General features: G+C 44.7%; 1 protein-coding gene across 3 annotated transcripts in view; it reads right to left on the bottom strand.

Moving 5' to 3' along the window:
* Positions 1–664: 664 nt before the first annotated feature.
* The window catches only part of SLC25A13 (solute carrier family 25 member 13), a 114252-nt gene continuing 92599 nt past the window's right edge, over positions 665–22317 (bottom strand). For 2 of the 3 annotated variants that reach the window (XM_033165243.1, XM_033165242.1), the window contains 4 exons: positions 12113–12251; positions 3646–3804; positions 3463–3553; positions 665–1911 (listed from right to left, as the gene is read on the bottom strand). In XM_033165243.1, the coding sequence (XP_033021134.1) occupies positions 1731–1911; positions 3463–3553; positions 3646–3804; positions 12113–12251 (570 nt within the window). In that variant the 3' untranslated portion in view covers positions 665–1730. The remainder of the gene's footprint in view (positions 1912–3462; positions 3554–3645; positions 3805–12112; positions 12252–22317) is intronic. The other variant, XM_033165244.1, reaches the window with a different exon arrangement.

Below are 22317 nucleotides of genomic sequence, written 5' to 3'. Positions count from 1 at the left end.
GGGTCTGCTGCAAACACCCAAAGCTTGTTTAATGAAGGCCCTTTGTCTTAATTGAGACGTAGAACTTTAACCAATCAGTTCTATTAAATCAATAAAAATTGCAGTATTCCGATTTTATGTTTTAAGTAATAATTTGCGGAGAATTTGATCCCGTTAGTGGCTTTAGTTAACGCTTTAAAAAGATCCAAGGCAAACTTTTTTTATTACTATTAAAAACGAAAGCCTACATCCGTTTTATAAAAATGGGACGAGCTTTTAAAAAGCTACTGGTGGTCTCGGCATGGGGAAAACAGGCCATGTGGTGACATCCCTGACAGATGGCTTGCACTGCGGAGCCTTTCTAGGCACATGTTGCAATACTTGTTAAAAGCAAGAAAAGAGTTCAGCCCTCAATGACTTAGCCTCTCTCTCAGCCCCCTTAATGAAGTAGAGCTCCCATAATTCTTTGCAGGAAGCTGTGACTGTTTTAAAGTGGCGTCATGGCGCTTTAATTTGATGGCATGTATGTGGCCTTAATGCTGGTATGACTTCCAGCAAAGGGTTTTCTCAGTTCCCCACTAAACTCTGCAAGGCAGCCCCACGCCCGCCCGCCCCTACAAAAGAAGGCAAAATATTAATCTGGTTGTTATTATTATTATTGTATTTTTGTTTTGTTTTTTTAAAAAAATCTGTTTTAATTCATCAAAATTAATAAGAATTTCCACACAAGTATTTTTCAATTACAAGCTGGCAGTTAAGGCAGATACCATTGATACAGTGCATGGATTTTTCTATTGCATTTATTTAAACAAGCAGCAGGTTACTCTAATTGCACCAACACAAAAAAACCAAGAATCTAAATATCAGCAGGGCCTGGTGTGACCCCCTTGGGCACAGCCTCCAATAGTGTCGACGAAAGCTGTGCTGGAGCCCCGAGCCAAATAGCACTGAAGAATGTATAGCTACACCTCTTGGTGGCTCGTGCCTCTTGGTGTTGAATTTTCATCTCATGTGGTACGATGCTCTTCCATAAAGTGCAGAGACTATGGGGGGAAATTACATTTCTCTCCCCACCCCCAACCCCACAAGCCTTCTGATACCAGGAACAGAATATAATTGCTAAACGCTCGTCGATGTGGTTTCAGTTACAAAAACATGTTCCCCATAAAACCCTCCTAATACAATCCAGGAATGCAACTTGTGCATGTAGTACTCATGTAAAATACAGTCACTCTTGGCAAGAGTCAGGTACCGCTCGTATTGACACCTTTCGAATCCTACGGTACGGATGCAAATGGAATGTGTCCCCATTTCTTAGACGCACTGTCTAAATTGTTCTGCGTTGAGCACCATGATCTCTGTTGAATAGCCAACATGCAGCCATGACGACAGGACAGCCCTCCCCTGAACACACCACCCTCCCCAACAAGAAGAGCAGTTGCATACAAATGTCTTTCCCAAAATGAGCCCAAGTACATTCATGATCCCAGGTATGTGCAAGAAACAACAAAAATGCATTCATGGACCCAAACCAATAAGACTACTCTAGCAAGAATTTCACAGTGATCTGATAAAAGGAAGCACAGAGACCAATGATTCACACTTAAAAGATGGGGAGCAGGTAGGAAGAAAGACTTGCAGATCAGACGATGCTGGGTTGAGACCGGAAAGCTAAAGGAATGAAGTATTAAGACTGATCAGATGAATGGCTCTTTCCCAACATTCTGTAAAAGTAAGTCGCTGCCTTGTGATCAGACAGACGCTGTCTTTGAGGTAGGTGGTGAAGATCCAAATCGAGGTAAGTAAAGTCCAAATTTGTTTTCAATTCCCGCAAAAGTGGCGACGGCCAACTTGTAGCCCCCCACGTGGTCGGGGTTCGGTGCAGGTAGGGTGATCCTTGTTTTCAGAACGGCTTCAGATCCAGCTGGCTTCCTGAAATACATATTATATAAATCTGTTTGAAAAGTAAAGTTCTTTCCAGAGAAAAAGAGCCCCCGCCCACAAGAGCTTGCCTGGGACAAAATGCTATTTGGTTCTGCCCCTCTCCACACTCCCTCCCCATCTGTGGCTATTCCTCCTGGTCATTGGGCAACATCAGCACTCAACCTTATGGAAGAGTTGGTACCTGGGGTTGGGAAGGACCATAGCCCAGTGGCAGTGCATCTGCTTTTTATGCAAAAGTTCCCCGGTTCCATCCCCAGCAACTACATGTAAAGCTATGCTGCCTGAAACCATGGAGAGACACTGCCAGGGCAGACAATACTGAGCTAGATGGGAAGCTTCCTATAATCTTTTTTTTCTCTTTTGTACCCATTCCTTACGCAATCCTTTCAGACTGCAAGCCACCGTTTTTTAAACTTTAGTCCACTGACTGAGATGCTCTTTGACTACAATTCCCGTCATCCCTGGCCACTGGTCTTGCTGGCTGGGGCTGATGGAAGATGGAGCCCAACAGTATCTGGGGTGGAGAATGTTTTACATACGTGTAGAAAAACAAAGTCCTATAATCTCCAGCAGCTGCCTATAAAGCAGCACAGTAGAAGTACGTTAAAAATTACTTTGAGACTCGCCCAGAAATCTGTTCAGTGTGAAATCTGTTTTGAGCGTCGGCAGAAGAGGTGAAAACATGGAAACTTAAGGTGACATGATGCACCAGTGAGGCACGTCTTAACACTAGTGTCGATGAGACTTCTCAATCTCATCAACAACAGCATTGCAGTATTAACAGCATGCCAACACTACTGTACTCTACCGTGCCAAAGGTTTCTAATGATTTTATTTTTTTATTGGCAGATGGAAAAATGAAAGTTTTCCTTCTGTATCTTTCGCTAATGGTCCCCCCCCCCATTCTTCTCTCTCTCTTTTCTTCCTTTCTTTAATTCTACTGTCCCTTTCTTTGTTTTTTCTGTTTCTCGGCTTTGTTTTTCTGCTTTCTCCTATTTCTTTGGAGTCCTATGTCTGGGGCCTTTATTAGGGTTCAGAGATTTATACTCATGGGGGTAGTATAGGGTTGATGGAGGACCCTGGGTCACGGCCAGGGAAATGCTGGTCTCCCGGGATGAGAGGCTGTGAGAAGCTACTGTCCTCTATGGGTGGTAAGGACCAGGAACTACTTTTAAGAGGGAACTTCGTTTGGAAATCAATAAAACTATGTTTATTTGTTTTGTTTTTTTAAAGAAGGGAATCCGTATTTCACTTCATCGACTTGTATCTTCTGTAGTTGTAATTTTATTGTATTATGGGAAAATCTTAATAAAAAGTCTTTTTTTAAAACCCTACTGCACTCATGTGAATGGATCTTCCCTTTGCTATTTAACTGCTCGTGTTCCTCTTCCTGTCTGCCCTCATGTACATGACAAGCACTGGTGTTAAAAAGTGTACCTCTGCTGAGCTTTAGTGACCCTTAATTCATAAAGAAAATCTGGAGCCCTTTGTGACTAACTCCTATAAAGAGAGCTAAGGTGGTCAACCCAACATACTTACGTTCCTCCAAAATCAATGTAGAACCATCTTTGCAGAAGCTCGTAAGTCACTAGGGTTACTCCAAACTGAGGAGACGACCGAAATACACGAGCTGAGGGGCAGGAAACCACACCATTATTAGCCAAGTTAATGCATTAGGTTAACATGCATCCTTCCTTGTTAAAATGAGTTTGCAAAGGCTACCTGCAGCTCCTTTCCAAAATGCCCTGGGGCCTTCCTCTCGTAGGATCTTCCCGAAACAGTCAATCACGCCGCTGTAGGTCGTTTGTCCTGCACGGGCTGCCACCTGTAACCTCGTCTTGATCACATCTGCAGGCGTCACTAAAGAAGCAGCAGGCATTCCTGGAGAAAGGGAAAGCAGGGCAGAAAAGAAACCAGCTTGTTGAACTTGCTTGGAGATGGGTGAGTTGGCCTGTTAGGACCCTGGGAAGCTGTCTTATGCTCCATCTAGCTCATAATGGTCTGTGCTGACTGGCTTACTAGCAGTACATGTGAAAAGGATCTAGGGGTCTTAGTGTGGATCACAAGCTTAACATGAGTCAACAGTGTGAAGCAGCAACAAAAAAGGCTAATGCCATTCTAGGCTGCATCAACAGAAGTATAGTGTCCAGATCAAGGGAGGTAATAGTACTCTATCTCTTTGGGGGCGCGGGTGGCGCTGTGGTCTAAACCACTGAGCTTCTTGGGCTTGCTGATCAGAAGGTTGGTGGTTTGAATCCCTGCGATGGGGTGAGCTCCCATTGCTCAGTCCCTGCTCCTGCCCACCTAGCAGTTCGAAAGCATGTCAAAGTGCAAGCAGATAAAGGAGATTCCAACTAGACATACAGAAAAACTTTCTGACACTTAAGAGCTGTTCGATAGTGGAACAGTCTCCCGCAAGAGGCTGTGGACTCCCCTTCCTTGTAGATTTTTAAGCAGAGGTTGGATAGCCATCTGTCATTCGTGCTTTATTTTTCTTTTTAAGTTGAGAGGCAAACAGAAGTCTTCAATAAAATGTCTGAAGCTTGCAGAGTGTCTATAGAGTTCACTTTGGGGGGGGGGGTAAAAGTCAGCTCCCTTGTGGTTTCTAGCATTTGCCCCTCTGTACAGAAGACTGGAAATCTTTGCACTTTTTTGACTTCAGGGCTACATCTTGTGAGAAGTCTTGTTAAACTCAAAACAGGCAGACAGGTACAAGTTGTTCACAATGCGCCAAAGTAAAATAAAAATCCCAAACCCCAACTCAATAATGTTCCATGTTTTCCTTTGGGCATATGCACATTTTCCAGCATCTCATTTCTTCAGCAAAGTCTTGTTGGAAGATTTATGCTGGCAGATAAACAACAGAAAGCAACAAATACCGAATGATCAGCAGAGAAGGGGCCACAATCCTGAAACATGCTCTCTCCACGAAGTCCAAAGGGGCACATCGAATGATTTTAGGCCTTGAACCAGCAGTTTTTCAAACTCAGGTCTAATGAAATAATCCGTATTTAGATTTAAAGAAAAACAAGGGGGGGGGGACACAAAAATAAAGCAAGACTGTATTCAAAAACAGTGTCTCTTCTTATTTTATTACTTTTCCATTTTGCATCAGTTCCAAACCAGCTTGGTCAGATGTAGATGCATAAATCTCCTTTGCTTTTGCTTTTTTTTTCATCTTCTTCTTCCCTCTAAAGCTTAATAATTCTGTAACAGTTTTTGTCCAAACCAATGTGGTCTGGCTCCAGAACGCCATCTCACTTTTTTTTTTAGTAGACTCCTTTGAAAGAGATGTAAAAGTGTGTGTTTATCACCAAAATAAGGACTGCTCCTCCTCTCTCAAAACCCATTAAAAAAAGAAAGGAAAACACACTGTGCGAACTTTCACATTTGAACATTTGGCAGAAGGTGGCTTTCTCTTAACATGGTCAGCGCTTCCCTTCAACTAGTCCACGAGTCATCCATTTCACCTCCTGCTTATGAGACACAGAAGCTGGACTTTCACTCTTTAAAAATTAGCTGACTCTTGCAAACACACCAGCCATGCAGGCAGAAGCCCCATCCCCGCTGTGGAGGTGGTATTTCACAGGAACGATGCCGCCATGTGAGCCTGGTCTGGCCACAAACCAGCCAGTAGTCTTGCATGCTTCCAAGGTACTCCCCCTTGGGGACATAGGCGAGTGTGAACTAACCCTGAGCTTTGTGGTACAATTCCCAAATAGTTTCCATCTTGTGCAATTTTTTGGGAATGCAACTATCTGCAAGGCTTTGAAAACTGGCAAGCCGGGATTCTTCAGAAATGTCTTTTAATTGCAAAGGTCCAGGCACCCTCGGCCGAGTTAAATAGTCTAATGTAGGTTGCGAAGCAGGCATCGTACAGTTGAGTAAAAACTCATGCTGCCCTGGGCACCTCCGGAAAGAAGGCCAGGATATCAGTTGAATTCATACTAACAACAATAATGACACAACCCAGAAACGCTTAGGTACAGGAACCAATAGACTGCTGTTTGTGGCAAGGAAGTGGAACAGGTGAGAAAGAAGCAAAGAGAAGTTTGGAAAATTTTGGACAGTTGTTCACTTGCTCCTGAAATGTGATGTCCAAGTTAGGGGTGTGTGGCACTGCTTGCAGGGGTTCCAGTCCTACTTGGATGGTAGTTTCCAGAGGGTGAGGCTTGGGGGGTGTTTTTTGGCCCTGTGGAGCCTAAATGTGGGGTTCCTCAGGTTTCAATTGTATCCCCCATGCCGTTTAATGAAACCACTGAGTGGGGTCATCTGGGGTTTTGGAGTACGTTGTCGGAAATATGCTGATGACACACAGCTCTATTCCTTTACATCTGGACCTCTGAGGTGACAATGGTCTTGACTCAAGTCAAGAAATTCCAGGTGAGTGCTATCCCTGGACAGACTTGGAGGAGGGTTGTGCCAGTCCTCAGCCCTTGAATTCTCCAGATACTTTGGGCTACAACTCCCATTAACTCCATTCACTCTGCCAATGGCAGAGGATGATGGAAACCTCAGTCCAAAACAATTGGAGGGCACCGTGATAACTACCTGTGGACTGTGCCTCCAACATTAGCCAAGGCTTAGTACAGGGGCCTTGTGAGAAACCTATTTCTGTCCCGAACAACCAAACCTAGTTCCTATCTCAATTTCTAGGGGAAGAATCTCTCCCCAAATTTGAATGCTCCCAGTCAGGGGAGTATGATGTTTCTGCCAATATAAAGTATACATGATAAAACTTCAGTTCTTCCTATAATCCTTTACTTCCTTTTATCCCAATAATATCACCCTTGCTTTTGCTAGTACCTGCCACTCATTCCCACCCTCCCCAGTACGATAAGAGAGTCAAGTCACTGCCCTCAATAGTAATCAGCTAATGGAAGATAACCTGAAATGGAAATATAGGTTAAAAAAAAATACAAGATAGGGTCCACATTACTGTGCATTTTCTAACCCTATACTGGCAACTACTGATAAAGAGAGTCAACTTCTGTGGCTGAACTGAACTTCAAAGAGACAGTTATCACAGTCTGCAATCGCTTAACAATGGGCAGAGAAGGAAAAAAATTAGAAAATCTAAGAAATGACTTGGCTCAACACACTGGCTTAGGTTTCAAGTCTAGATAGGATACAGAGCTCAAAAACTGTTTTGTTCCATTATGTTGGGTTACAATTGACCCGGCTTTAAATCCATAGTCTTCTGACTATTCAGCACAAAGTAATGTACTAACTGAGCAGTTTTTAATAACTGCATCTCTTGTGTATGTTATGCCTAGGCATGTATCATAGGAGTAATTAATTATATCACCAGCTGATCCCTTATATCCTTTGCTCAATCACTAAAGACTTCTTGGGAGTCACTGTTAGTGGCTCCTCATGGCTTGGATAAATCATGTGTTCAGTATTCTGTGTCCATTTGTGCAGGGTATCCCACATACCACTTAGACACAACTATAATCAAGCAGCATACAAATTGCCAAAATCATAATGGATTAAAAAACGAGAATCTGAAAGTCCCAAATCAAAATAAACATCTGCTGTAGAATGGTGCATGCCATCAGCACTGGGTTAGCTGAATGCAGACAGCGGACAATCTCTCAAAGGAGTTGGCTGCCTGGAGTTTTCACTTGAGAACAGCCTGTTTGATCCCAGAAGTCATGATGAGCTTTAGGTCATACATATAACTAGAATATAATGGTGCCCAGAGCTATGGTACAGATAACATGGGCAACATTTATCAGGGAAATGCACCCAATCTAAAGGCATTTTCACAAGTGAAGAATCATTTCATAGTATTTGGACTACTGCAATCGGGTGTATTTTACTACTTGACTCATTCTAAAATCGATTGTAGGCCTCGGCTGGAAGGAAGTATTTAAGAACACAGGAAGAACGTTGCAAGGTCAGAACTAAGGACAGGTCAGAACTAAGTGCAGCATCTAAAAGTGGCCAGCCAGATGCCTATGGGATGCAGACAGGCAGGATGTGAGAACGACAGCACTTTTCTGAGAGTGATCCCAGGCAACTGGCATGAAGAGAATACTGCCTCTTGGTGTGGGAAGTAACCACCATGACTGGTAGCCACTGACAGCTGGAATCCTCCAAAAATGTGTACAATGATCATTTAAAGCCATCCAAGCTGGAAGTCACCAAAGATGGCGGCAGCGAGGTCCACAATTTAACTTTGCACCATCTCCTGACTCTCCCACCATCTCTGTCCTGAATACCACTAACCATTCCGCTTCACTGGATGACTCCAGGTTCCAGCTTTATAAGAGACAGAGGGGGAATTCTCACTCTCCACCCCATGTTTTATTATATAGACCTCTTCCCCTGCCACTTTTTATTTGCCTTTTTTTTTTTTTAAAAAAAGAAACAAATAATCATTAAACAGTGTACGCCTTTCCTCACAGGAACCCCGTGATAATTTTGGCTGTCCTTTCCCTGCACCTTTTCCAGCTGTACAATATCCTTTTTAAGGTGTGGCGACCAGAACTGCCACACAGGATTCCAAGTGTGGTTTGGATCTACTCGAATGCTTAGTCATTTCTTGCATTTCCCAAAAACCAAGCATCCGGGTTTGCATACTTAAAGCCTGGACACTATTTTCTTTTCTTTTCTTTCTTTTAAAGAACACAGCAGTGAGGAACTGGGACTCAGCACTGAAGTGTGAACACTCACAATGTGTTCACCAGAGACGTGTGAAATATGGAACAGCCAACTGCAGAAGGCTGAAAAGCAAGGGCTGAGGCTCAGTGGCATGGCATGCAGAAGGCCCGAGGTTCAACCCTGGGCATCTCCATATGTAGGGCTGGGAGAAAAACCTGCCTGGAGAAGCTGCTACCAGTTAGTGCAGGCAATGCTAGATGTCTCAATGGCCTGACACAGTAGAAGGCAGCTTCCTATGTTCCTAAGCCATCCTATTTAAAGTCTCAGCATACGCTGATTTCGTGGTCTACGAACCAGCACGTCAGACCTCTCAGTTGTCAACCTCCAAACTAAGCAACAAAGAAGCAAGTCGATGCAGGCAAATGGCAGAGCCGGGAGTGAACCAGCATCTCGGATCTTTTCAGCTACCAATAGCAGAAGTGGATAATCTGGCCATCAGTCGTAAAGAACATTTGGCTGCAAAGAGCATCCGGATATTATATCCTGCCTCTTTATATAGACAGTACATGTTGAGAGCAAAAACATGCCAAGTTGGGAAAGGAAGGGGGAGAGAAAGGTGTGAGAGAGACCGCTTAGAGCTCTGCTCAGAGTATTCGGCACAGACTGAAGCAGAGCCCAACGCTGAAAGAGCTGAATGCCGGGGTCAACGCCTGTGGTTTCAGGAACGGGAGCAGTTAGCTTTGATACTCTCGCATTTGGAATACAGAAGGCAAAATGCTCAATGCCTGCTTTTTCCGGGCTTTCTGAACTGTGACTCTACACAGGGCCCCTTTAGCTGCTTCTCAGCAGGACAGGGGGAAAACGCATTTGCTATTTGCCTTTTCATTCCACGCAGAAGAGGCCTGGCTTCTCCCAGAGCCATTACATTTCCATTATCTATCATAATAACAGAAGTTCACCTTTTAGATAGATTTATATGCAGGATTTCAAATGTGCTACTTTAAACATATGCTGATTTGAGCCACACTGGAGAGAAAGATTTTTTTATTTTATGTATAACTTTTTATTTTATTTTTAAGAGAGAGCTTTCCCCTCTCTACCCTTTCCAATAGTCAATGAAGTTTATTACACCAGCAGCAGCTTTTCTTTTATCATAGTGGCTTGGTCTCCTCCTGTCAGAAGGCATGGATAGATTCTTATACAGTGGTACCTTGGGTTACGGACCCGATCCGTTCTGGGGTGCACCCTGAAAAGTCCGTAACCCGAGCAGCGGTATCGCGCATCCGTGAAAGCGTGATATCGCACTTCTGCGCATGTGCGAACTGCGTGGAATGTTTCTGCGCATGCGCACGGGGCAAAACCCGGAAGCAAACACTTCCGGGTTTGCCGCGTTCGCAACCAGAAAAAACGCAACCCGAAATGAACGCAACCCGAGGTATGACTGTATTATTAACATGACATTCAAAAATCTGCTGATCAGGGAGACGTCAAAAGTATGAATATTCTTTTATTAGCCCTTTAAGCAACCCCTTTTACGGCCCCTACCCAAATGCCTGCGCAAGAGAGCTCTTCTCATTACCATTTCAACATTCAAATCTATCACAGACTGACATAAGAGAATCTGGAAATGGAAGACATTCCTAGTGCAGATTGGCTGCAATGCTTGAGTTAGCTGTATGTAACTGGCTAGCAAGGGCCTAGCAGTTGGTCACCAGCATCATATGACGCCAGGACTCCGGCAAACACACCAGCTCCAGCACTTAAGATTCTGGTGACATGACCTATAAAGCAGGACACCGGGCAGCATCTCTCAGTAGTCCCTTCGCAGACCTAGTTAGTCCTTCACATATTAATCTCAAGCTTTTAAAAAGACATCCATGAGCCTTTTGCAAGCTAGATCATCATGTGGCAAGGAGTTCCACGAGCTATATTATGCATCATGTGCGGGCACATGCTTGCTTTCACATGGCTTAAACCAGATCCCAATCTATTTTATAAACTCCCAAGTTATTCTTTTTTCTTTTCTTTTCCAAATCTGGAGAGAATTGCAAAAGCCTCGATCAGATTTCAGGCACGACACATATGTAAGGATACAGTCATCTATGGGTATGTGTGCAAGGAAATCTGAGCCTTAGGAGAAGGAAAGCATTGGGTGGGGGGGCTCTGCAGACTAAACCTCATGCCATTTAATCTGGTCCTGCTAGTGCAGGGGCAGGAATGACAACTTTGGAGCAGAGAACATGCTTTGCAATGTCCCTGGCACCTTCAGTCAAAAGAAACAGGGAGAAGCTGGTGGACTAGGCCTCTGCCCACAACCCTGGAGAGCCTCTGCCAGGCAGCACCATAGTTTAAGGGTAGCCATTGTGGTGCCCTCCATATGATTGTTGGACTACAACTCCCATCATCCCTGACCACAGGCCGTGCTTGTTGGGGCTTGATGGGAGCAGAAGTCCAATAACATCCGGAGGCACCGGTTCTCCCTGTGCTAGTCCTAAATATTGACCTCTTTGCTCAAAATGTTGCTTCCTCCAGATCACTGACCAGTCCACCTCCGTGGCAATTCCAATACTGAACAAAGTCGACGTCACATTTCCTGAACCAACTAGATACAGATTAAACCGGGGGGTAGGCAACCTAAGGCCTGTGGGCCGGATGCAGCCCAATCGCCTTTTCAATCTGGCCCACAGACGGTCTGGGAATCGGCATGTTTTTACATGAGTAGTTTATTTAAAAATGCATCTCTGGGTTATTTGTGGGGCCTGCTTGGTGTTTTTACATGAGTAGAATGTGTGCTTTTATTTAAAATGCATCTCTGGGTTATTTGTGGGGCATAGGAATTCATTCATTCTCCCCCCCCCCAAAATAAAACTATAGTCCAGCCCACCACATGGTCTGAGGGACGGTGGACCGGCCCACGGCTGGAAAAGGTTGCTGACTCCTGGATTAAACTATTCAAGGGCCCAATCCACTTGCAATCTCCAAACACCAAAGGGTACAGAACAAGGGTGAGGGACCTTTTCCGACCAGAGGGCTGGATCTTTATCTCCCCCCACCTGCACCCCAGCAGGCCAAAGAAGACAGGCAGGTGGGGCTGCCGGGCTGCCAATCACCCTGTGTGCTTTCCTTTGCAGTCTGGATTCAAGTGAAGCATTATAAGCATTATCATGCAGGGATGTGTACCAAGGGCTTGAAAATCATCCAACTCCTGGTGCTTCTCCTTCAAATGTCCACACATTTGAGGGGGTGGCTGTTTTAAAGCCCTTTGTTTTGAAGCATAGGGGATGTACACAAAAGGTCTTCCAATTACATGCATTGGAAAAAGAAACATGTGAGAGGCTCAAGTTGTGCTCCTATCCCTCTGTCAGCTGCTGGGTGGTGGGAGCAACGCCTTACTGGACGACTGGGAGCTTTGAGCATGATGTCATGCATGAGGTCGGGTGTAGGATGGTTGAGCGTGGCTTCCTAAAAAATATGCCCTGGCAGGCCAAATGGAGAAGACAGACAGGCCACGCCTGGCCCCTAGACCAGAGCTTCGCCACCCCTGGTACATTAACGTCCCAAGAAAAAAAACATTACTTACCAGCTATTGCTCCAGCTAGAAGCAGCGACCAAGGGCTCACCCGCCCATCTTCACCTGCAAAAGCAGATTTCATGTGAGCGTAACAGGGGAAGTAAATGGCAGAGAAGGGGATGTCGCGGAGAAAGCATGCCTTGGCTCCCTAGGACAGGAAAACAGAACAAACAAAGAAAAGCTGCATTATGGACAGATCCACAGCAAGGTAAAGGAAGGATCGGGAGTTCTGAGAGGCAGAACAACTGTTTTGCTCTCCCCTCCCCTCTAGAAAAGGAAGAGCAAAGGCCACAACCCAGCGCAGAGTTAAGCTGCAGACCACAGAATCCAACCGGCTTCTTAGGCACACTTGTTTAGGGTAGAGTGTGGCTATATTGTTTTGCAGGAGCAGCCAGTGCAGCGCAGCCACCCTCAAGACACCAGCATCGCTGTTGCTTACCTGAGTGGCGCAAGGTGTGTGTGGGACAGGGTGGTGATGGGGTCTGCACAAGTGCACTGGTGGGAGTGCAGGAGGGGCCCTGTTGGGGTGCATGGGCAACCCCAAGCTCACTACTGCTGTACTCACTACCGGTGTCGAGACAATGGCTTTGTGACCCTGAACCACTGCATCAGCTACTCCTGGTTTTCTGCTGGCAAAGTAAAAATGCCACCCACTTGTGGAAAGGTGCCATAGAATTGCAGAATTGGAAGGGACCACGAGGGTCATCCAACCCCCTACAATGCATGAATCTTTTGCCCAACGTAGGACTCGAACCCACAACTTGGAGATTAAGAGTCTCACACTCTACCGACTGAGCTATCCCAGGTGTTGTGCAAAGTCTCAAGAAAAGTTCTCACACTGTAGATTTAAGGATGTGGCCAACACAAATGCCTACTGGCACCAGGCAGGTGCCTTCACTGTATTTTTTTTGGGGGGGGGAGGGACCTGCTTAAAACATTTTTGTTTAGGCAAGTCTATCCAGACATGCAGATGTTGATGTTTTAGTTTACTACTGGTTTTAATTGTGGGTTGTTGTTTTTTTACATATTTTTAATTATATCCCTTTACTGGTAATTTTAATATTGTATTGCTTGAAATCCGATTAGAGGTTTTGTTACATTAAGTGGTATATAAATTTTGCTAAATAAGAAGTAATAGAAATGCTTTATGAATGGTATTTGGCTTATAATACTGGACCAAAATAAAAACAATTTCCTGAGTACCAGCATACTGGAGGACCTCAACCCAGGTTTCAACACCCTATAGCTGACAGGAAGAAAGACAAATGGTACCGGCTTGTTTTTGCTTACCAGTAAGTCCCCTTCATGCGACAAAATTTGCTGCAAACACAAGTTTGCTGCTTGGAGGGCATGAGTAATAAGGCAACAAGCGGAAATGGGCAGCTATACAACCATAGCTGGCTGAGGCTCCCTGTCACTTGCTCAGATTGTAGTCTCAGGATTGTGTAAAGGTAAAGGTAAAGGGACCCCTGACCATTAGGTCCAGTCGCGGACGACTCTGGGGTTGCGGCACTCATCTCACTTTATTGGCCGAGGGAGCTGGTGTACAGCTGCCGGGTCATGTGGCTGGCATGACTAAGCCACTTCTGGCGAACCAGAGCAGCGCACGGAAACGGCGTTTACCTTCCCACCGGAGCAGTACCTATTTATCTACTTGCACTTTGACATGCTTTCAAACTGCTAGGTGGGCAGGAGCAGGGAACGAGCAACAGGAGCTCACCCCGTCACGGGGATTTGAACCACCAACCTTCTGATCGACAAGCCCTAGGCTCTGTGGTTTAAACCATAGCACCACCCAATCTGCATAGCAGGTTCTTCACATTTTGCAAAAATTGTATTTGTTGTAATGTGTTAGTCTTTGTTTTGTTTGTTTACTGGATTGTCTTTTAAGGTTCTCAGCTGCCTTGCGATTGGTATGGCAAGTGGCACAGAATAGTTTGTGAACAAACAAGCCTGCAAACCAGTCTTGCACAACAGTAAGGTGAAACACAGCTTCCACTTGAACTGGCACGGCCCAACTTGCAAAGACGTGTGGCATTGTGTAAATGGTGCACGACTGCCTTGAGAACTGCACAAGGGGAAATGCTGGCTGCCTGGAACAAACTTTAAAAGTCAGTTGCCACATTGATGAGCTTCTCTTTATAGGAGTGTAGTTTGCTTGCATATGAATATATAACCTGTTCTTCCTCAAGCGAGAGGAGCTATGGGCAATTCTTCAGTGAGTCCCTGAACAGGTCAGCCTAAAGATGCTCAGTGGTACAAGCATCTGCTTGGTATGGGGAGAGTCTCCGATTTAATCCCTGGCATCTCCAAGGAGGGCCGGGAGAGTTCCCAGTCTGAAATTGAGCCACTGACAGTCAGCCGAGTGGCTGTGGGACCTTAGAGATCATCACCGGCAAGCAGAACAAGCCTTGTTCCCCACACCTTCAAAAACGTGAGATCTGTGGTGGCTTTGATTTATTTTTATACCTTGAACTATAAATGCAGCTCAGCCACAGATGGTCAACCTTTTTACCTTTACCTGTACTTTCCCCTACGGAAAGGGTAACAGAAAAGACAGCTGAAAAGCAGGCACACTTGGGATACACAGAATGCAAAGAAACCAAGCTTTTCTTCGGGTGATCTATGGGGTCACACAGTAAGATTCTAACATGGCAGCCCTGGAATTCGCAGATATTGCAACATAAGCAACGAGAACAAACGCCCGACCTGATAGAACAGATGTGAACCAAAGTGCAGACACGGCCTATTAGCGCTTGTTAACTTTGCCACTACACTGCTCCTGTTCAGGATTCCAGCCGGCCACATCCTTTTCCAGGATATCTCATTCCTTTCCACACACCCCTCCAACAAAATTCTGTGCCCACTGAGCACTCTCAGTTTTCAATGTGCTGCTTTTGGGGGGGGGGTGTTGCCCCCCCCCCACTACTTAGGCTACCTAAAGATTCTTCATGCTTCCCTATGTCTGCTTATACCCTCCTCTTGTGCAGGAGTGGTTCCCTTGTTGCTACATTAAGGATCCACACTCGGATAATGAGTTTAGTATAAGTATACAGAATATCAAAGAACTACAGTTCTGTACTTGTGAAACTGACTCCTATTCATCTTCCCTACCTACCCCTTTATTCTCTTAGCAAACATCTACGGTTGCACTCCTGCAATCATTTGCTACAAGGGCGTAAAGCATGCCTAAGGGGCTCATAAATGCAGCAAGTCACATTCCTAGAGACAAACACTCTTCCGGGTTCTACTGACTTGGCAGGCAACCTTGTGATTTGTTGCACTCTCTGGCAGGCAATGCTGGAGATGAGCAAGTATTCTTTCATCTCAAATATTTTCCCCGAAGGGTTGGGGGGGGGGAATGCATTATGCCTTTTGTCACAGGAGAGTTCAATAGTCTTACTTCATTTTCCATGCTGTCACCCAGATGCCTTTTGTTTCAATTGCACTTCAAGATACTGATTAAGATCTTTCAGAGTCCCTTCATGCCCTTCTCTCTCCAACCCATCACAACCTTAAGGTTGACCAGGAGCCCCCTCTCAACACCACTCAGGTTTAACATCGAAGGAACACAGGAAGCTATTCCTGGTACATACTTACCATGTGGGTTCAGTAGGGCCCCAGCCCAGGGCTGCGGAGCCCGTGGGTCCTCCAGATGTTCTTGGGCTACAACTCCCAGCATCCCTGACCACACTTGGAACTAGCTGAGGCTGAGTTGGGGGTTTGGCAGTTGGGTGTGGAGGTTTAGAAAGAGAAACTGCGAGGTTAGGCTTTGGGGAATGGGAGGAAAGGGCATTACCATTGCTAACGGGATGCAGGAAAGATTATAACTGAGCTGAATTATATAAGAAGATTTGTACCAGTAATAACTCAAGACATCCATGTTTTCAAGTTACCTTAATAAAGTTAAAAGTGCTTAAACGTTTGTGGACTCTGGCAGTGCGTCAGTGCCTCAAGAGGTGTGGCTGAGGGGAAAAGCACTAAGGGTTTCCTGTGATAGAGGGAACGGGTGGCTTATTTTCCTGGCATACAGAGGACTGGGCAGGGAAGCCAAAGGTGCCACGCAGTAGCCAAAAAGGGAAGGCAAGCTGCAGTAGTTTGGGAACCCAGGGCGGGAGATCCCAAGGTGGCAAGAGTTGTTTCGAACGTAAAGCACTGAGGTACCCCAGAGACAACTCCCATATAACCACTGAAGGATTCATCCTAGTGGACAGAGAAACTTAGGGAGTGTCACGGTTGGGGAAGTATCGACGGGGAGGGAATAGGATCCCTCAGCTAGTTCCAAGTGTGGTCAGGGATGCTGGGAGTTGTAGCCCAAGAACATCTGGAGGACTACAGATGTTCCCCAGCCCTGTCCTAGCCTGAGCCTATAGAGCATCCCTTTTATGCTTGGGCAGGATTTTGGTTGAGAATTAAGGCAAGAGATTTCTGCATATAAAAATGGGTGCATATTGTTTGCAAACACCACCACGTGCCATCTTCCCCGAGGCACCAAAACAGGCCATAGCTCAAGGGTAGAGAACCTGTTCTACGTGCTTGGAAGCTTGCAGAACTGTTGCCGGTCAGTGTGGACAATACAGAGCTAGATGGAGCAATGGTCTGACTCAGTATCAGGCAGCTGCTTTCCTACGTTCCAATGACAGAACAGAACTTCAGATAAAGAAATGGCAAATATATGCTTTGGTTTCTTCAAAATCATTAGTGGAATTTAACCGGCACTCTCTTCTCACTTTTACAGTAATCTCTTTCCAGAGATGGAAATAGCATACTTCTATATATATAAAAAGACCCTCTGATAATACGCTTTCAGCTTTCAAGGCAGAAAATATCTGTCAAGCTTTGTTCAGCTATGTGTAAACAAAGCTGGATCAAAACTCGGATTCACTTTATTAACCACCACCTTTGGCTCCTTTCCAATATCTCAACAGTCTAAAGTTTCCCCTCGCCAACTCGGTTTTAAAGTCTGGGAAAAGCATGTTTACAGGCAGGCCTCATTTAACTGCAAGTTAATCACCTGCAACCAGCTAATGCCAATTAGGAAGGCTTTAAGGGAGAATGGCCAATGCATCCTGAAAATGCTAAGGAAACAGGGAAAAGTTTGCTGTGAAGCAAGTTCTCGTATGGTTTTCAGTGAAACTTGCTTCCTACTTTTAAGCGCGTTCCAGACCGCCTGTCTCATTGTACCTTAGTGATGTGTATGCTGTAGAAATCCCGAAATCAGCTTTAAAATTAGTCTTCAGGTAAATTATTATGATCGTCTGCCTGAGTTTATTCTGCCAACCAATACACAGCCCTGCTGGGCATGACATTTTTGGGGTGTTTATTTATTAAGGCATTCCCCCCCCCCAACCCCTTTACCAGCCGGCTAATTTGACTCCCCACTGCCACATCTTTTCTCTTGGGCCTCTTGTAGCACTGGATCGTATCTTAAGAGAACAAACCAATAGAGAAAACGAGCTATGGGTTGTCGGGAGGTTCGGATAATCAACTCAGAGAAGTCAGAGCTGGGGCAGGTTCTTTAGCATGCTAATTCTCGCTTATTCCAGCCTTACCTGAGGTTAAAAAAAAAAAAGTAGGGGGGGGGATCTAAATAAACTATTTCTACTACAAGGGGAGGGTAATTATACTCACAAAGGCACCTCTGTGTCAGGGTTGGGCATAAGGAGCCAGAAGGTCTGGGAGACGCAGGCTTAACCTAGTCTCCTGCAGTGAATGCACATTGTCTCGTGTAGGGGGGGGGAAATGCCAGACTGGGGGGGACCTTGCAGAATTCAAGACAACAGTACTGCACCTTGTCTGAGAGGGTTATTTAATGCTTCTGGCACCTGTACTTACCGCCATCCTCTCTTTTCCTACCTTACAGGTTTAGAATTTATTTGGCATGTATAATTGTTATTTTGATCCTATAGCAACAAACAATAGGCAGCATGTCATTTCTTGATCCGTTAGCATTCCTCTTGGGTTTCACGGGCAACTTAACCCTTCCAATTCGGAAGTGCAGCAAGCGTCGTCAAACACGCCCCCCCCCGCCCCAATATTTTTTTTACTGGAAGCCCCCACCTGCTCTGCCTTCCACAGCCCCGGGGAAAAGTTGGAGAGACTTCAGCTGACATCTCGGCCTGGAAAGGTGAGTAGCTCCAAGTTTAGAGTTTTAAGTTACGTCCAAAGCACTTGAGGAAATGTTGCTCCCGTAAACCAAAATAACAGGGTTAGCAACACTGAATACACAGATATGCATAACTGAACGATACAAGTATTTTGAAATGATCTTCCCAGCTCACGTCAGGTTTGCTGCCTCCATTCCAAGAAGATGGCACACCCAACTCTAAAAAGTGGTCAGATAGGGGCTCCCACCTGCTTCCACTGAGAATCCCCCAAAGATTCTTGTTTTAGACAGGGAAAGCTCCAACTGTTGAATTTTAATGTATACAGAAGTTTAATCCTACTCATTTGGGGCTGAATGGAGACAATGGTTTCCTGTCCCATTACAGATGCTAATTTGCCCAGCAGTGCTGAGATACGCTGTGTTGTAATCAAAAGTGGAGGGTGGGGAGGGGCAGTGGCACTTACTGGCCTCTTGGAACCATCGTGTGGCTTACTGGGAAGGAAAGGGGCAAGAAAGTGGGGGCAGGTCAAGTGCAGTTCAAACGCATTGGCAGGAGCACCGGATTGGCTCCAATGGGGCAGACATGCTGTATTGACCTCCCCGCTGCCTCATCTCTCCTGTTCTGATAAACTGCAGTAACATCAGAGTCAGGAAGCCAACTAAGCTCTGCTGTTCCCTCTCCCTTCCAGAAGCTCCTGGCTATCTCCTCTAATACCTATTTTCCGTACATTCAAGCTCTAACTGAATTGCCACTTAATTCCAGCTTCTCCATTTTTTCCCCTTTACTCCCCTGTGATTAGATACCTTGCAACTGAGGATTACACTTCATGCATCTGATAGAGTGGGCTCCAGTCTATCAAAACACACAATTTATTAGACTTTAAGACCAATTTATTCGTCCATCTCAGCACCTAATTTATTAGTCTCCTTTACGCGGCAACAGACTAACACGGCTACCCCACTGGAGCTTGCTTTAAAGTTTCTGAGAAAAAATTAAAATGAAATAAAATAACTTGGATAATTGGAGGAAAGTACAAAGGACTAAAGCTATTCAGAAAGCTGAATAAAAAGGTGTTAAAACAGGAAAAGCGACCCCATCTAATAGCTATTCCACCTATCATAAATAACATGATAAATTAAAAGGTTATCCTTCATGCTATCCAACATGTTCTTGTTAAATTACTAAACAAAAAATCCTAAGAATGTTGGAAAGTGTTTAATGTATTAATTTTTAAAATAAAGAATAACACTAACAATAGGGAGTTATACTTTACTTCTGCATACATGCCATTCTGTTCCATGGTATATAATTCAAATCACAACAAATGCAATTCAAATGGCATTTTTTTTAAAGGTTGGTGGTTAAAAGTGGGCAGAGGAGGTAATATACAGTATTATAACAAATAAACTTTGTCCATGAGAAAAGGTAAGCATTACAAACATTGTGATACACATTCTAACTAAGAATTATAATCTGGAAGTGACTCCCAAAAGAAATTATTATTATTATTATTATTATTATTATTATTATTATTATTATTATTTACCCACCCTTCACCCCAAGATCCCAGGTATGGTTAGAACAATTAAAAGGCAAAGTTGCAAACAGTTTGAATGTAATCTACTTTCCTGTAAATCTATTTTGGCACAAATATGAGAAGATGATGAAGGTGCACAATTACACAGAGAAATACACAGCTTTTAGCTGCTCTGTTTCATTTCTATTTTGATTTTTTTAAAATATTGTTTTTAACTGTAAGACCCTCGGTTAGTTGCTCATGAGTAAGCCGGCAAAACTCCAAGTTTCCTTTAATAGTTTTGTTGTGCAAACTATGTACAGTGCAGAGCTAATAAGTTCATGTCTGTATCAAGCGCCGTCAGAATCCGGGAATGGCCCCTTCCGGTTCTGACCCCAACAAAAGAGGGCCGGAAGCTGTGTGTCTCCTTCATCGCCCCTTGATCTAGGGGAGTGCAGGGTCTCTCCAGCATCCTCAGAGCCTCTTCCCTCCATACCCTGAAAAGCCTGCCCCTCCCCGCTGGAAGCCTCACTGCTTCCTCTGCTGCCAGAGGAGGTGCTGCTGGACAGGTGGGGCCGGGGCTCTCTGTAGGATCCCGAGAGCCCTTCCACCACCTTGCGCTGTGCCGGGGACAGTTCCCCGACATTAACTCTAAACTTTTATAAAATAATTTGAATGCATAATTTATTATATGTAAGCCGCTTAAGAGGTTTTTTTTATAGTTAAGCATTAGTTTATAATTAAAGCTACGATTTTACCTTTTTTTTAAAAAAAAAGTCACAGCCTTGAGAATGTGGAGTATTTAACACATTCCCCTCCCTTCTTATTATGATATTATTTATTTTCTTACATTTATACTCCACCTTTCTCCTGTCACGGAACCCACAGCAGGTGTGGTGGCCTGGAGACAGTATTGATGGCTGAACAGAGAGGATTGGGGGCGCAAATTTCATCCCCACTCCCCGGTCCTGAGGTTCCCCACCCCCCCTGCTTTGGACCATACCTTTGGTCTCTCCCTGCCCAAGCAGTGCCATAATGCAAATTCAAGGGAATTATTCCACAGAAAAGACAGCTAAAATGCTCACAAGTCAATGGGAGGGACACACATTCCACATTCATCCCCATTTATTACTATGGATGTAGGGCTCCCCAGTCTGAAAAGACACATAATTCCCTCACTATCGTGGTAACAAAGCAATTCCGATAGGCGTGACTGAATAATGAAGCAACATGTACATGGAATCCCTTCAGATTTCATTCCTTCCTTCCACTTTTCAAGACTTCCAAATGTTTAATATGCACATACACAACAAATCTGGTATGTAACCAATGTTAACTCTGCTCAGATGTGTTTACATGGCAAGCCAAAAGAGAATTTATTAGCAGTAGCTACAGCTACTTTTTTGAATGGTTGAGTGTTTCCTTGACTTACCGCTAATGGGAGGAAAAGCACCCACTAGTGGCACTAGCTCTTGTATTGGCAGAGTGGTTTTACCATCACCACACAGGGAAGCAAATAGCTCAGTATGGAGAGCATGAAACTCTTAATTTCATCATCGCGGGTTCGAGCCCCATGTTGGGCTAAAGATTCCTGCATTGCAGAGGGTTGGGACGAGATGACCCGCGGGTCCCTTCCAACTCTACCATTCAATGATTCTATAACATGGCCCACCATCTAAATAAGACATCCAACCTTATTCCCCAGATCAATAGGTAGAATTTTAATGTCACACTAGGGATAAGAAAAGCATGCAACTACAAAAATATCTTTTTTGGGGTGGGGTGGGGGAATATGCAGAACATTTAACTGGAATGCAGCTATTAGGATGAGTTGTAAGGTATCAAACAATATTTAGGAACAATTCCACGACCAAGCAAGAAGTAACACACAAATGCATGCAACAGTAGTTCACATGTTTTTCATGAACTGGTTTTTGGGCAGGGGGCAACTAGGAGCAGGAAAGTTGTTGGTGAAGGGGCCCTCAACTCACTCCCATTCTGCTGCTCTCACAGTCTAGCTCCTTTCCCCAACAGTACTGTACATGTGTGCTTCTAAGGGCAGCACATAGACCTTGGGAGCCAGAAGATAAAGTTTCCTAATTTCCCCTAATTTCCCCACAGCAACCTGGCTGGGTCAGATTGGCCAGCACTTCCAAGACATCACAGCAGCTAAGCCAATGGCAGCTACAGAAATGGTGACATCATCAGCCGGGGCTCCCTGGCAAAGAGGTAACAAAGGAGTATTGTGACACCAGAGCAGATCAACAGGGTGTTGCTCAGAGACTAGGCGATTGCTTCTAAGTAAGTGTTTAGAATTGAGACGTATATTGGCTTAAGTCCAAGGAACAGGAGAATGCAGAAGCACACGAGGACATTGCTTGATGACGTTCAAGGTCTAGTTGCTGTGCTGATGGGCCCCGAGGTACTCTAGAATTAAGACCTTTAAGCCACGTGAACCTGACAGAAATTTCAAAGAAACTTTAGCAGCTTTTGTTACAGGGACTGAGGTTTCTTTCATTGTATTTTTGGGCACCGGCGTTCCTTTGTTTTTGGATACTGTTAAAAAATATGCCACTTTCTACTATTGAAAA

Source organism: Lacerta agilis, chromosome 12 (genome assembly GCF_009819535.1).
Source record: "Lacerta agilis isolate rLacAgi1 chromosome 12, rLacAgi1.pri, whole genome shotgun sequence".
Lineage (NCBI taxonomy): Eukaryota > Metazoa > Chordata > Lepidosauria > Squamata > Lacertidae > Lacerta > Lacerta agilis.
The sequence above is the reverse complement of the archived record's forward strand: the minus strand, read 5'-3'. Positions and strand labels throughout refer to the sequence as shown.